Source organism: Pseudonaja textilis, chromosome 9 (assembly GCF_049901715.1).
Source record: "Pseudonaja textilis isolate UNSWEBS1 chromosome 9, rPseTex1.2, whole genome shotgun sequence".
NCBI classification, from domain to species: domain Eukaryota; kingdom Metazoa; phylum Chordata; class Lepidosauria; order Squamata; family Elapidae; genus Pseudonaja; species Pseudonaja textilis.
This window is the reverse complement of record NC_141998.1, coordinates 741,720-757,403: the sequence shown is the minus strand read 5'-3', so window position 1 is coordinate 757,403 and position 15,684 is coordinate 741,720. Positions and strand designations below refer to the sequence as shown.

Sequence of the window (15,684 nt, the reverse complement as noted above, 5' to 3'; positions counted from 1 at the left end):
TCTGACTTTCTTTCGAACCTGTTTTGCCCTAGAATAATTTCATCCGCTGAAGCAGCTCTTGAGTTACCAATCGATCCTTCTTAAAATTCATAATTAACCCTCTGCATTCGCTCCTTGCAAAGCAGGAATAGCTTAAGACGGAAAGCCCTCAAGGCCGGGGTAGCAGAGGCAATCGGCCGCTAGGTTTTGCACAGATTTTAGACTCTCCTCTGTTACACTATATTGGTCGGCCTGGAATCGGGACGTCACTCCTGTCCAGAAGGCCAATTGAGCCTCCTCCCTATGTTGCAGGGTTGGATGACCTCGAGGGACTCCAACACAGGGAAGGTGCGTGGGTGCCAAATTGGCAATGGCTGGGGAGTTCCTGTGTACCGTGCTTACTTAAGAGGCGTACTGGCAAAACTGCCAAGGGGGCAGTTGAACAGAGATAATAAAAGGCTTTTTCCGTAGCCCCGCAGGCCTGGAGGGGTGGTCGCATGGATGAGCTGGAAGTTGGCTTGTGTCTTCACATTTGCAGTGACATTGTCCTTGTCTAGAACAGGGGTCTCCAACCATGGCCACTTTAAGCCTGGAGGACTTCAACTCCCAGAATTCCCCAGCCAGCTTTGCCTGTACCGTTTTTTAAAAATTTGTCCTAACAATTAGGGAAAATCTTATAGGCTTCTTTGGCACCACATTCTGAGAGTCCACCTGGAGCCAGTGATATGCAGATGTTGTAAGTCAATAAATAAAATAAATGCATCATAAATCAGTAACGTGCTGACTACCTTTTAAGACACTTTCTGTTATTTTTGGAGTTCTGTTCATTTCCCATCTCGGTTGCTTTGCCTGTTGCGGTGCAAGTTCACGTCTTGTGAGACGGGCAGTTATGTAAATTTGATAAATAAACGTACATGGCAATTTTGCTTTTCCTCTGTTTTTTGCAGGAGCTGAATTTGAATGTGCGTAAGGGATCAAACTTTTTTTCCTCGTTTGGCTTCCCCTAGTCCAGCTATTGAGGCAACCCCGCTTGGATTTGAACAATATGGATGTCCCATGCTGTGCCTGTTGGTGGTAAGTACCGGAAATAACTACCCAGCCTAATCGAGTTCTCCATCCCCCCACCATCACTTAAAGATGACTAAAGCCTTCCCTGCTAAAAGATTGTTTGATAAAGGGTGAGTGAGGATTGGGGTTGGGGTTGGGACTAAGGCCAGAGTGCCATGAAAGATAACAGTTCGAAGAATATGCTTCCTGGCTCTTTAATGGCCACTTGGTTTCCCTTCTCATCTACACCAGTCCGTATTATATTTGTTGTGACAATATCCTATATCTTGATGTGCAAAATGGCACCTGCAGGGGTTTATACTGGCACGAGGGGCTGTTTTTTTCCCAGCAGTTTATATTTGGCACACTTTTGGCTGTTTTTCTAATTGATCTGTGTAATTATTTAAATCTTTGAAATATTTGGATATTGCTTCTCATTAGAGAAAGTCAGAAGCAGACCCTGAAGCGATTCCTTTGGAGCAACCGTTAACCAGAACACTACTTTTTCTTTTGCAGTCCAAACAAGAAAATGATGGAGATTGCTTTTAAAAGACCCGTATTTCTCGGCCTACTGAAAACCAGACTGGAACCCTAGTTGCCCCTGTGCCAGTTTTCATGGTCCAATGCTAGAATGGAGTACCCCGAACGCTCCGGTACCTCCGACGTGATGGATGTGTCATCTGATGACAGAACAAAGGAAGAGAGCTCGGACCCAGGAGAGGCCTTGGAACAGACTTGGGATCCGCTTGCATTTTCTGGGACTTGCCGGGCTGAAGATGCCGTTCCCCCTCCTTCTTTGGGTCTTGTACAGGACAGATTGGGGGGTCTTCTCTGCAGAAGGGAAACCCCCTCTGAGAAATCCATTCCAGTGTTAACGCAGAATAATCTTGAACTGGGCTTGGACTTCTCTGAGAGATCCGGCCAGCCTTTCGAGACGATAAAAAACTTGAAAACTCAGGATAAGCGTAATAATGACGCTGCCCAGTCTGTTTTTTGGGCTGGTATCCTGCAAGCTCAGTTGTGTGTCTTAGATCTTCAGGAGGAATTGGATAAGCAGGAAGAATCTCTGCAGGTTCACAGTGTGAATTCTGAATCCCTGGACTCAGCTACCTTCAACAATCCTTCCCTCCTGGCAAGTGATAGTGAGGAGGAGCCAGAAGAGAATTTAGAAAAACAGGAGGAGGAAGAAAGCGAGGAGGAGGAAGAGGAGGAGGAGGAAGAGGAGGAGGAGGAAGTTGAATACTTATTTTTCAATAACCCACTCTTTCAGGAAAGTCCTCACTTAACCAGAACTTTTGAAGGACAAGTTCCATGGTCACAATCAGAAGGAGAAACGTCCACTGAGAATTACAAGAAAGATGGCAAAAGTGAAGTGGGCTCTGGAAACCATCACGGTGACTTCTTTTCCCAGGCCAAGGTGGCAGTAAGGCCTGTGGGCAGGACTTATTTATCTTCATCTGGTCCGGATGCTGATGAGGACACAACCGCCTGTTCTTGTCCAAGTTATGTGCCCCATTATCGCTCCTTGTCCCCATTGATAATTACAGAAAGAGACCTTGAAATCACCTGCTCTTTGGATGAGAATTCAGAGGTAAGAGGGGCGTCCTAATTGCTGCCTGAATGGCCAAGCGTAATTCAACGCACCAGGAATTTGTCTCTTGATACAGAAGCTCCCAGGGCTGCTGCTATGGCAGTAGACTCGTGAGCCTCCTGCTGTGTTTGCTGTGGCTTTACCTGAGCTTAGTTGGAGCTTTAATTCCTATTTAGGCGCCGTCTTCTCCAACAAAAGAATGCATCCCACCAGCTGCCCAGCCCCTCTCCCAGGGCCAGGGTAAGAGCGCTGGGGCTGCAAGAGACCTTCGTCTCCAAATTAAACCGCTCCCTTGTTTTGGCTCACTATTAAGGCTGCATGCAGATGTGGGCCACCGTTAAGGGCTGCTACCCTTGTATCAACCGCCAGGCCTCTTTTTCCTGGAAATCCTTGAGACCTGGAGGCAGCGGGAGGACAGTTCCTGAAAGCGAACTAGCAGCAGCTGCGTGAAGATACCCTTTCCCTGGTAGATGGCACAGAGAAGCTCTTCCGCAAAGCCAGGCCCTTAACCTTCAGCAACACAGCCTCAAAGCCACCTGCAAGTCCGTTTGCACCAGGCAGGGCTGGTTTGGCTTCTGCCCCCTGTGGCTGATGTTCTCTCTACAGTTCTTGGGAAATGCTTGGAAACCCCTTCCTGGAAATGTACAGGAAGGCAGGGCACGCCCGTGTGTGTGTGTGTGTGTGTGTGTGTGTGTGTGAGAGAGAGAGAGAGCAGCTGTCCCGGCCTTTTGTGACTACCAATATTTGCCTTCCAGGCGGAGGGCTGTTTCCTGGATCCCCTCCAAGGAGACGTTCTGGAAAGCATCGCTCCAGGTAAGTCTCGCTCTGCTCTTCCCAAGAGCATCAGGCGATGCCCTGCGGTCTTGCCAGGTGTGCGAAGGAAGCCGCTTTGTGGCTGACTTGTCCCTCTGGTCCACGTACAGAGCCGCCTCCGCCTGGGTACCTGCCGGCAGAAGGCCTGCTGTTCTCCACCTCCGGCCCTTCCCTGGTGTCTGCTTTGCTGCAAGAGTCCACGCAGAGCTGCCCCCCCGCCAGGCCTACGTCTCCAGGGACGAGCGGCTGCGTCCCTTCCAGCGTCCGGGTCCCCTCGGCTCCCGCTGCAGAGCAGAGTCTGCAGCAAGAGAGGTTGGAGCCACAAGCCTCGCCCCGCGGCCGCCCTCCTTCGCCTTCCCGCACCTGGCTAGAGGAGCCTGAAAGAACTTCCTCTCCGCAGAAGGACGTCAGCGGAGCAGATGTGCTCCCCAGCCCACTCTGTGGTGCAGAGCGGAAGCCGCCCAGCTCAGTCGAGAGATGCAGCATGGTGGAGCTGCCAGCTATGCAAAGCGATGGGAGGCCGGAAGGCAGAGGAGAAGAGCCCGCAGTACAGTAAGGATGCTCTGTTTTGTGCCTCTTGGGACCGTTGGCCTTTCTGGTCGTCTCTCCCCGCGTAGCGTCCTCCTGCTCAGATGGGAAGGTGTCCCTGGGCCAGGATGCAACCCCGCAGCTCCCTGGAGGGACCGGGGTTGCCTCGTGGGGACTTTCGTTCACGGGTCGGCCTTTATTCTCTGGCACTATGACAAGAGTCCCCGTCTCTCTCTCTCTCTCTCCTCTCTCTCTCTCTCTCTCTCTCCACCCTCCGCAGCTGCCACGAAGAAGCTGGAGGGGAGTTTGGCGGGACGGGGCAGAGCCCGCCTGCCAAGGTCTCCGCAGAAGCCAATGGCAGCCTGCTCCTGGCAAACGGCACCTCGGGAGACCTGGCCGCAGCCCAGAGGCTGGCAGCTCGCCTCTACCACCTGGACGGCTTCAGGAAATCTCAGGTGGCCGCCTTCCTCCAGAAGAAGTAAGATGGCCCTAAAAGTCTTCAGCTGCACGCCTCCTTCCGTTTGGGGGTTTGAATGTTTGTCTCTTTTCTTGGCGTGCACGGTATGGGCGGACACACACACACACACACACACACACACACACAGACAGACACACACCAGGCTGAGTTTTAAGCCGTTCTTTCATCCCCCGAAGAAGCAGCCAATGCATTTCCAGGCCTGTGGCCCTCAGCTGGCTGGAAGCTAAGAACGGAGCGTGTTTTGAGCAGGCGGCAGAGTAAAAGCTGCCGTCTTCTGAGGCGGCCCTGAAGCAAACGCAAAGGACAGGCGGCTGGAGTCCCGGCTGAGGGAAAGATGAGGGGGAAGCAGTAAGGGCAAGGGCCCAAGGGGCTGAATGGAGGCGGCAGTCGCATTTTTTCCTCTCTCTTTCCGCTTGGATTTTTGCATAGGATCTTCCACGGCCATGGAACGTGCAGCGGGGGAAGGGGGGCGGCTTTAGGAGGAACCCCGAGGAGGAGGAGGAGGAAGAGGAAGGAAGAGGAAGGGAGGAAGAAGAGGAGGAGGAGGGAGGAGGAGGAGGAGGAAGGGAGGAGGAGGAGGAAGGGAGGAGGAGGAGGAGGAAGAGGAAGGGAGGAGGAAGAGGAAGGGAGGAGGAAGAAAAGGAAGGAGGAGGAAGGGAGGAAGAAGAGGAGGAAGAGGAAGGGAGGAGGAGGAGGAGGAAGGGGAGGAGGAGAGGAAGGGAGGAGGAGAGGAAGGGAGGAGGAGGAGGAGGAAGGGAGAAGAAGAGGAGGAGGAAGGGAGGAGGAGGAGGAGGAAGGGAGGAGGAGGAGGAAGGGAGGAGGAAGGAGGAGGAAGGGAGGAGGAGGAGGAGGAGGAAGGGAGGAGGGGAGGAGGAAGAGAGGAGGAGGAGGAAGGAGGAGGAGGAAGAGGGAGGAGGAAGAGGGAGGAGGAAGAAGAGGAAGGAGGAGGAAGGGAGGAAGAAGAGGAGGAAGAGGAAGGGAGGAGGAGGAAGAGGAAGGAGGAGAGGAAGAAGAGGAGGAAGAGGAAGGGAGGAGGAGGAGGAGGAAGAAGAGGAGGAGGAAGGGAGGAAGGGAGGGGGAGGGGTTCTCTTGGTACTTTTGGGGTTTTCTGAGCTCTCCCTGAACATTTGTCCGCAGCAACACCTTCAGCCAGATGGTCGCTGAGGCCTACCTCTCCTTCTTCCACTTCTCTGGCAAAACTCTGGACCAGGCCCTGAGGTAACCTTCTCTTTCCCTGCAGCTGCCTTTCCATTCTCAAGAGGGGAAGTGAAACTCCACGGTCCATGGCCCCATGTGCCTTTCCTGCCCTCCCTGATGGGGAGGGAGGGGCCACCCTTCCCCCTCCCAAGTCCAGGAGGCCAAGAACTAACTTGGGAAACGGGCTGGGCTGGGTGGGGAGTAGCAGACGGAGGGCTGGGAAGGGGCAACTGAAGTGATAACGGGGAGAAAAGATTGGCCTCTCTCTCCCTGCAGCTTGGCTGCTAGTCGAGGCCTGCTGGGGTTGGAGGCCTTCCTGGAGCAGCCGGGAGGGACCTGAATGCCGGAAAAATCCCCGAAACCGTTGAGCCGGGGAGGCTGTGTGCCCAGAGCCTCCTCAGTTCTTGGCATGTTAAAAGGGAGCGTGGTGAGAAGGTAGAAGCGCCTCCCGGCCTCCGGATTTCAGCCTCCTTGTATTGTCCCCATGCCAACGGGAAGCCCTGAGGGAGGATCTGCCCGTGACTGTTGGCCACAGCCAACTCGCCACGGCCAACTTACCACAGGGCAAGAGTTACGCTAATATCAAAGAAATGGTGGGACAGAATCATTCAAGAAAGGACACAACAAGGAGGGGCAGAATGAAATGGGAAGGGCAACAATGAATTTTTTATTTATTGTAAATAATTAAATAAAATCGCTAAATTGTCCTGCGTCGAGTTGGCCATGAGGAGTTGGCCATGGCGAGTTGTCCCATTCCCCCGCGGGTGGCTCTTCCCCAGGCCTCCTCCTCCTCCTCCTCCTCCTCCTCCTCCTCCTCCTGCTGTGTTCCAATCCTGGGGAAAGGAAGCCCCCCACCCCACCCCAGACCCCCTCCTGACCTTCCCCTCCTCTTGGCAGGTCCTTCCTGAAGTCCTTTGTGCTCACCGGGGAGACTCAGGAGCGGGAGCGGATCCTGATGCATTTCTCTCAGCGCTACCATTGCTGCAATCCAGAGGCCTCTCTGAGTCCAGGTGAGACTCTCGGCCCACACCTGGTGGGGCTAAGCTTTGGTTTGGGCTCCACCTGCTTTGATCCTGGCGCCAGAGGCGGGATGGAGGTGGGATCCTTACCTTTCCCAATCAGGCTCAAAAAACGGAGTGGAATAACTTTCCCCTTAGTATAGTAGCTGGCTGAGGAATTCTGGGAGTTGGAGTCCACATGTCTTAAAGTTGCCACGGTTGGAGACCCCTGAACTAGAGTGTAGCTTGGGGGGGGGGGGGTCGCGGGGGTTCAAGGGGAATCTTTAAAAGAATTCCCCCAAGATTGTACCGTCTAGTGAAAAGCTCATAAAAGGAGGAGATATAAATAAACCTTTGCACCGATACTGTCTTAAGAAGGGAAAGTGAAAATAAACCTGCAATGTTTGTTTGCGTTTTTTGTTACTTCCTAAGAACAACCAGAACATGCAAAGCTGATAATAATCTTAAAGAATCGGAGCAAGCGACTGCCTTCCGCTTAAATTAAACTAAAAAAATTAATAAAATTAGAATTAAATTGGTATATCAGTGATTGCATGACCTCTGTAGACGCCAAATGCATAAATACATACATACATACATACATACATACATACATACATACACGCATACATAAAATAAAATAAAATAAATTGCCTTCCACTGATAAAGAGAGGAGAGCAATTTAATCTGGACTGTTCTGTATTTTTAATTGTTTTAACTTAGAATTGGTTTTTTTTTTGTAAGCTGCCCAGAGTCTCTTGGGACGGGCAGCTCTAATAAATGCAAGTCAAACCACAAGGCACCGCAAGCAGAAACGATCTCTGCAAGGAAGGCAGTCAAAGCAAATACAGAGAATGAATGCAATTCCGGAACAAATATCAGGACTTCACACTAGGAAAGACCTTGAGTTTGGGGGAGAAAAAGAGATGCTACAGAAAAGGGGACAAGACAGTTGACCCCTGAAGGACAGGGCAGTTAAAACCGCGTGCCCTGTCCGAAGGCCAAGAGAGACGGGGCCTGAATCCATCTCAGTCCAGAGGTCCCAGGCTCAAGTTATCCCCTCTCAGGCGCACCGTGCCAAATCTGGAGAAAGCTCTAAGGCTGGGAAAGCGGGGAGGAAAAGGAAGGAGAGATGGGCTAGCAGCAAGGGGAAGCGGGCAGTGGGGATGGGGGCCCCGCTGGAAGAAGACGCGACACTTAAGAACACCACAAAATGTCTGCCTGAGGGAAGAAGGAAGTCAGCCCTTCCGGTTCCTCTGGTAGAGAGCAGAACAGCTGAGGGCAAATCTTAAGACTCAGCTCAGTTTCCCCCGGCCTTTTCGTCGAACGGAGAGTCAGATTCCCCAGGGGGATGTTCTGCTGCCGTTTCCAGTCCGTTGTGGGAGAAGCCTAAGGAATCTCTCTTCAACCTCCTTTCGCTCTGCAGATGCCGTGCACACCCTCACCTGTGCCCTGATGCTCCTCAACACCGACTTGCACGGGCAGGTGAGGAGACGCTGGCAGAGGAAGGAGCCTTGGCTCTCCTCTCTCACTTGGGCCTCTGGACGGAGGATGGGCCCCCCGTTTGTGGGAGGGGATCTGTGGGTGCCCATCGGGGGGGACGGGGTGGTCCAGTATGGACAGTGCCGCAACTTCAGTTCTCCCTCTGTCTCTCTTTCTCACCTCTGGCATCAGAACATCGGCCGGAGCATGAGCTGTCAGGACTTCGTTGTGAACCTCACGGGCCTCAATGAGGGCAAGGACTTCCCCAAAGAACTGCTGAAGGTAGGGGCAGCTTCCTTCTGTGCAGGCAGAGAGCGCTCTGCCCGTGGAGCCGCATTCCTAGCCAGGATGGCCAATGGAGAGGGAGCCTCGGAGCGCTAATTTGGCGTGGTTGCCTCTCCTTCCTCCCCCCCCCGCTAAAAAGATCAGGCGCCGTTTCATTCCTTTCTGTTGGCATGTCCATATCCACCTCGGTTGACTTTCAAGGCTGCTTGCGAGGGAAATGGACGATCCAGGGGGGGGCCGTTCCTTAAAGAGGGTGGCAGAAATCTCCCAACGGGCCTCCGCCAGCCGTTGTGTACAGGAGAGTCCACTTCAGACCCCTGGGGTTTGGGCACAGCCGCACTTTCCCTCCGCAACAACCGTCCAGCAGAGGACAAAAGCCCCCCCCAACTAGTCCCGCGTGAAGCACTAGTGAGATCGAGGGCCTGGCCTTAGGGAGGGGCGAGACACCCTCTCCCCCAAATCCACGCCCTGACGGCCTCTGCCGAGTCCGTTGGAGGGCTGGGCCCAGCCACAGACCAGGTGAGGTGATGCCTGGACTCTTCCGGAAAGGTGACGGCGTATAGCGGATAATCATAGCTGAGGAAGGATTGGCAGGACTTTTGAGAGCAGACCGCCCCCCCCAAAGTGGCAGTTCTGGGGTGGGGGGTGGGGGGGGCAGGGAGCTTTTCTTGAAGGATGGGGGTGAGACGCAGGGAGGAAACCTTACAGCTCAGCCCCTTTTTTGTATCCTTCCAGGCATTGTACAGCTCCATCCGCCATGAGAAACTGGAATGGGCTACGTAAGTAAAAGTGGGATACCCGAAGGACGGGCGGGGCAGGGCGGGGGAGGGCTGAGGTCAAAGAGGGAAGGGGGTGGTGGACTATGGTGACCCGGTCTTTACTTCGGCCGTTTTCAGTCGTCAGCCTGGAGGGATAGTTGTCAGGAAGGACAACTAAACTTGGTGGGGAGGGCGCTTGCTTGCCCCTACAGGAAGCCTAAATCCTGCCTCAGACTGGCCCCAGGGTCCTGCTTGCGCTGCCCCAGGCGGCCCAAATAATATTTCCCAACTTCAGGTCAGCCCGCTCAGGGAAGAGGGTGCTTAAGAGTTCAGGATTCCCCCCCCCCGAAGGTTTAACGCTGCCAGAGGGCAGGAGGAAGGAATGCCCAAGTGGCATGACAGAAAAACACGATTTTTTTTTCAAATTGTGAAAGCTGTCTTTCATACTTCCTTCAGTTTACTTTTATTCTTTATTTAATTTTTATCCCACCTTTGCTCGTTTTACAAATCGCTTCAGGCGGTGAACATATTCAATGCGCTTCCTTCCTCCTCCTCCTCCTCTTTTCCCCACAACCACCTCCTCGTGAGAAGGACTGGCCCAAAGACGCCCAACTGGCTTTCATGTCTAAGGCAGAACTTGAATTCGCAGTCACCTGCTTTCTAACCTGGTACTTTTAACCACCAGGCCAAACTGGCTCTACATGGGAAAGGCACCTGCAGGTTAAGACTGAGTAGCATTTTCTTCCGTTCCATCCTAGAGACAGATTATTTTTCCCTCCCAACCTCTCCTGTTGGCCCTTCATGTAATTAATTCATCCAAAATGAGCCTTTCCCCCCCTCTTTTACATGGCTTTTTCCCCCCCTATATGCAGCCTGTGCCAAATTTCTGTTCCTTCCCTGCAGGGATGAGGAGGACGAGACGGTCGATGCCAAGATGCTCCTGAGCCCCACCAACAGCCAGAGGAAAACCAACCCTTTCCTGACCGTCTGCCATGACCAGGGAGCAAAAGTGTACCAGCAGGGGCTCCTTGCCCGCAAGGCCCACGCGGAGGCCGATGGCAAGAAGAGTGAGTGCAGGAGCGTTGTGGCCCCGGACGGGCGGTTCTCAGGGCCGGCAGAGTCTCTTGTGGGAGCCAGCTGGGGGCTTCGGCCTGGCTCTCTTGCTCTCTTGCCCACCTGCTGCGGAAACCCCGGTCGGCCGCTTGGTGCCAGGTTGAGGAGGGCACTCTGAGGTCAAGATCCAAACCGCCCAGCCCTCTGGACCAGGGGCCTCCAATCTCGGCCCCTTTAAGCCTGGTGGACTTCAACTCCCAGAATTCCCCATTCCACCATGCCTGTTGGGTGTTTTTTTTTTCTCTCCTCCTCCTCCCTGGCATGGAGAGATTGCAGAGGAAGGGATGACAAGAGGGTAAGCAGGCATAGAGTTGAAGTCTAGCGAAGCTGGCTGGGGAATTCTGGGAGTTGAAGTCTACCAGGCTTAAAGGGGCCGAGGTTGGAGGCCCCTGCTCTGGACTGTCCAACCTGGAGGAAGGGGGGAGGGCAAGCCGGCCAGAGGAAAGCAACCGACCGCCCTTCCCTCCCTCCCTGCAGCTCCCTGGGGAAAGCGAAGCTGGAAGACTTTCCATGCTGTGCTGAAGGGGACGGTGCTGTACTTCCTCAAGGTAAGAGGGGCCAGGTGTGTGGGTGGAAGCGCCTTCTTTCTCCAGGACTGCCCCACCTCAGGCCACAAACAGAGGGGCTTGGAGTGGCTCACCCAAAGCAGACAAGGGGGGGAATTCCCTGAAGGTGTGGCTGCTAAAAGCTGACTCCGAACAGCCCATCCTCCCTCGGCGGAGGCTCACAAGGGCTCTTTGCAAATGGGCTCTTTAACGCCCCCATCAGTGGAGGTCGAAAAAGGGCTGTAAGCTGACGGCGGAAGACTCTCTCTGGCGTGCAAGGAAGGAAAGCACCAGAAAGGCTTAAAAACCCCGGGGCTGCTGGGGCTGCCTTAAGAATAAGCGAGGGGAACTGGAGGCAGAGCCCCACTGCTTAGGGACACGGCGGAAGGCTGGATAAAATCGAAGTGACGGGAAGAGAACGAAGGATAAAAAGAGGGACTTGTAGCTCAAAGTGGTTAAAGATACATAGATGGGTATAGATAGTGGATAAGAATAGAATAGAAAATAGAATTAGAATTAGAATTAGAATAGAATAGAATAGAATAGAATAGAATAGAATAGAATAGAATAGAATAGAATAGAATAGAATAGAGAATAGAACAGAACAGAACAGAACAGAACAGAATAGAATTAGAATAGTATAGAATAGAATAGAATAGAATAGAATAGAATAGAATAGAATAGAATAGAATAGAATGTAGAGTACAATGGAATAAAAAAATAATAGAATAGAGTAGAGTAGAATAACAGAGTTGGAAGGGGCCTTGGAGGTCTTCTAGTCCAACCCTTTGCCCAGGCAGGAAGCCCTACTCCACTTCAGACAAATGGTGATCCAATCTCTTCTTAAAAACTACCAACTGTTGGAGCATTCACAACTTCTGGAGGCAAGTGGTTCCACTGATTAATTGTTCTCACTGTCAGGAAATATTACTTAAAGCTTCTGCATACAGGTAGTCTTCAACTTACAGGTTCATTTAGTGACTGTTCAAAGTTACAACGGCACTGAAACATGTGACTTATGGCCACTTTTCCCAGTTGCGACCTTTGCCGCTTCTCCATGGTCATGTGATCAAAACTCAGATGGACTTCTGGGAGTTGAAGTCCAGCCGTCCTAAAGTTGCTCAGGCTGAGAAGCCCTGGCTGTTACGGAGAAGGACGAGGGCAGGAGGAGCTAAATTGGAGAACGGGGGCAAGCGTGGAAGTGGGTGGTGTCAAGGGAGGTTGGTGCTCGTTCACAACTGGACCTCACATGCCCCCCTCCTCCCCCCCAAAAAAACCACACACCTCCTCTGTGTGAACGTACCTGCCCCTCGCAGGACTGACCCAAGATGGGTGCTGAGTGTGCTTTTGTTTTGTCCTACAGGATGAGCAGCAGTCGGAGGTGTCTGGCTCGGAGGAGCTCATTGGCATCCCTCACGCCCTGGCAGAGAAAGCCAGCAAATACACCAAAAGGCCAAACGTCTTCCGGCTCCAGACTTCAGACTGGCACGTCTTCCTCTTCCAAGCCCCGTGAGTTCCCACGTGCCTCAAGGAAGCTCCCCCTGGCCTCACTTCCCTGCGTCCCGTGTGGAAGAGCAGCGGAAATCGTGGATAAATAAGAATCGAGGACCCTTCTCTAGATTCCTCCTCCTCCTCCCTCTTTATGGGACCCCTTCGTAGGGCCCTAGGCACGTCTCTTTTACCCAGACCAAAAATTTCTGGACTTACAGGACATTGGCCACTCCAGAATATTAGCAACTTGGTGGTTAAAGTGTCATGATGCCGTTTGAATTATCTACACAATTCGGCCTTCCTTTTCTATTTAAACTTATTATTTATTCAAAGCTGTTTTGGCAACACACAGTAGAAACAGAGGACTGCCTCTTGCCCTCGAGTTTTCTTCACAAAGAGACTCTTGGGCAATGCAAATGGGATTCCCTGGAGCAGGAAGGACTCCGGGGTGCCACCTGGGCAAACTGATCAGGAATGTGTTGTGCATTGATCCCGATTGTTGAGCTGTGATCGCATGACACGTTTCATCAGAATGGGTAAAGATCCGGCAGATGCATTCATACCCAATGTTGACTTGGGCCAGTTTTAAACATTTTGGAGAGATGGTTTACCCATTTATGGCTGGGTTTATTTTGCTACTTCCCCGAATTGGGCCGATTCATAAAGTCCAATTCTGCTTTTCTAGAACTTCTGAAGAGATGACTTCATGGATTTCTCGCATCAACCTTGTGGCAGCCATGTTCTCTGCGCCACCCTTCCCCGCAGCCGTGGGCTCCCAAAGGAGATTTATCAGGCCGATTTTGCCAACCGCTCCCTGCAAGAATTCCATAGTAAGTCGAGAGCCCGGAGGACGGAAGTGGTTTAGATGAAGTCTCTAAGAAATGCCAGGACCGAAGGCAGGTCCCTGCGGGTGGGGGGGAGCGTGGCTGTGTCTTGGGGGGGTTCCAGTGGCACAGCTCAGCGCAGCCGATGACCTAGGTGGGGGTGGGGGAGAGAGAACTGGGGCACCTGCCTCGGGGCCAGGCTGCAGCCTTTTCCTGTCTCTGTAGGAGGACCAGCACCTGGCCCACGAAGCCTGCATGGACAGGACATCCCACGAACTGCTGGAGCTCCAGCGGAATCTGCCCGAGAAGCGGGGGCGGGGGCGGGATCTGGAGGAGTACCAACTCAGGAAGGAGTACTTGCTCTATGAGGTGAGTGGGTGGAGTCCGTCCATTCTGGGGGAGGGGCAGGGGTGGGATTCAAATGTTTTAACAACCGTTTCTGTGGGCATGGCTTAGTTGGTGGGCGTGGCTTGGTGGTCATGTGACCGTGTGGACATGAGTTGGTGGTCATGTCACTGGCTGGGCCTGGCCAACTCAACATCACTCACATCGAGGCACGCATCTCCTCGCATGGCCTCTCATGACTGTGGGGATGATGCGTAAGTGTGAAAAATGGTCATAAGTCCCTTTTTTCAGTGCCATTGTAATTTTGAATGGTCACTCCACACAAGCAAAGTACCAGCAAAGGAGGGGGAAAAAAACTCCAGAGAAGTTCCTGAGACAGGAAGTCTAGTCCTGCCAAGAATGTAATAAGGGTTAACGGAAAGGCAGTTTCTGCAAGCAACACCAGAATGTTTCCTTTCTTACAGGATTAGCCCAGTAATTTCTTCTAACAACCGGTTTTCCGAACTGCTTAGAATGTTAACAACCGGTTCTAGCGAAAAGGTGCAAATTGGTAGAATCCCACCCCTGGAGAGGGGGTGTGGGGGGTGTGGGGGCGAGTGGGCGGGTCTGCTGGGGAGGGCCATCCTCCGGTGGCGCCTTTCCTACAGTGGGAGGTAACGGCTCATTGAGCTTGAATGGCACGCACACACACACACACACACACACCCCTCTGTTGAGAATGGCAGTGTCATTTTTAAGGAATTTGCAGATCCATCTCCCTGCAGTACTGCAGTGCGTGTCCCTGGCCACTTTTCTGTTCACGTGGCTGTTATCTTTCAGAATATCCCTCTTCCTCTGTGCAACCGCTAGTTATCTGTTCAAGTCAGGAGAGAGAGAGAGAGATAGAGAGATAGAGAATAGAATAAGAATAAGAATAGAATAGAATTCTTCATTGGCCAAGTGTGATTGGACACACAAGGAATTTGTCTTGGTGCAAAAACACACACACACACACACACAACCATGAATACAGAATTTTAGATACCAAGTTGTAAGCGACAGAGAGGTTCGCTGTGTCCCTCCCTATTTGTGGGATACGAAAGAGGAAGGGGGGAAAACCTGTGCCCCAAAATAGCATCCTACAATGGGTCCAAGCCCAGGAGAGCTTTCAGCCTTTCCAGCGAAGAGTCTCCACGGCTCCCCCTCTTTCCGCCACGGAGCCAGATTCCGACCCTTTCGCCCCTTCTCGCCCCGTGCAGAAACGCCGCTACGAGACGTACGTGAAGCTCCTGGAGGTGAAGCTTGGCTGCAGCACAGACGACCTGGACCAGTGGGAGGCCCGGCTGGCCGCCGTGGCCGAGACCTGCCCCGGTTTGCAGAAGTCCCACTCCAGCCCTTCCCTCAACCTGGATGGGCCTCCTGCGGGGGGGGCCAAGGTGAAGCGCAACATCTCTGAGCGCAGGACTGTTCGCAGAATCATTCCCAGGCGCAACAAGCACTTGCTATGACCGGCTCGGCTCTCCTGGCCCCTCTGGGGATGCAGGAGGGGGACTGGCAGGGGGGCGGTTGGCTCAAGCCAGGACGGTCAGCAGTTGCCTTGGCTGAACGCCAGGTCAGGCCTCCATCCGGGGGAGCTCAGCGCCGAGATTCTGGCCTGGAGCCCCTTCCGGCCGCCTCCGGATTCTCGCTCTGGAGATGCTTTTGGGGCAGTGCTCTTCAGCTCTGCTCCTCGACTCAACTTGCCCCCGCTTCAAAATCTTCTCTGGCGCTACTCAGGGCAAACCGGGAGGTCTGTGTGCAATAAAAGGAATAGGAGGGTGAGGAGCCTGGACTCTTTTCCTGGGTGCGTCTCTTGAACCCCGCCCTGTTAGGGGAGGAGCTCTGCGGCTGGGAGGCGTGGCCTCTGGGCACTTCCTCTCCTTGCTGCACCCGCCTCCTCCCCAGAGACTTTGGAGACCTTTAAGACGTGATACCTGCAGAGGAAATAAGGCAACGTGACGGCTTTGTAGCAAGCTGCCAGGTCTGTCTGCCTTCTTGGGACCCCTGAAATGGCACCTCTCATCTTGCCCTGGTCTGCTGCCACCCTCTCCATCCCCCTCAAAACAAAAATTTACTCCGTGTAGTACAGACGCTGGTCTGTGTTGTTTCTAGAGAGATCTAGGTGTCCTAATGGGCCGCCATTTATGAGCCAGCCAGTGGGCGGCAGCTGCAAAAAAAGCCAACGCAACCCT

At 53.1% G+C, this 15,684-nt stretch overlaps 1 protein-coding gene across 1 annotated transcript; it reads left to right on the top strand.

Moving 5' to 3' along the window:
- The first annotated feature begins 923 nt into the window (after positions 1-923).
- On the top strand, positions 924-15,277 carry LOC113445858 (PH and SEC7 domain-containing protein 4-like). Its single transcript, XM_026715240.2, has 16 exons — positions 924-1,053; positions 1,543-2,617; positions 3,373-3,430; positions 3,541-3,982; positions 4,239-4,436; positions 5,574-5,654; positions 6,531-6,643; positions 8,058-8,116; positions 8,306-8,395; positions 9,134-9,177; positions 10,060-10,223; positions 10,747-10,817; positions 12,178-12,323; positions 12,991-13,135; positions 13,355-13,498; positions 14,713-15,277. Exons 2-16 carry the CDS (start codon positions 1,658-1,660, stop codon positions 14,959-14,961), a joined length of 2,964 nt encoding a protein of 987 aa, XP_026571025.2. The 5' UTR covers positions 924-1,053; positions 1,543-1,657; the 3' UTR covers positions 14,962-15,277.
- The last annotated feature ends 407 nt before the right edge of the window (positions 15,278-15,684 follow it).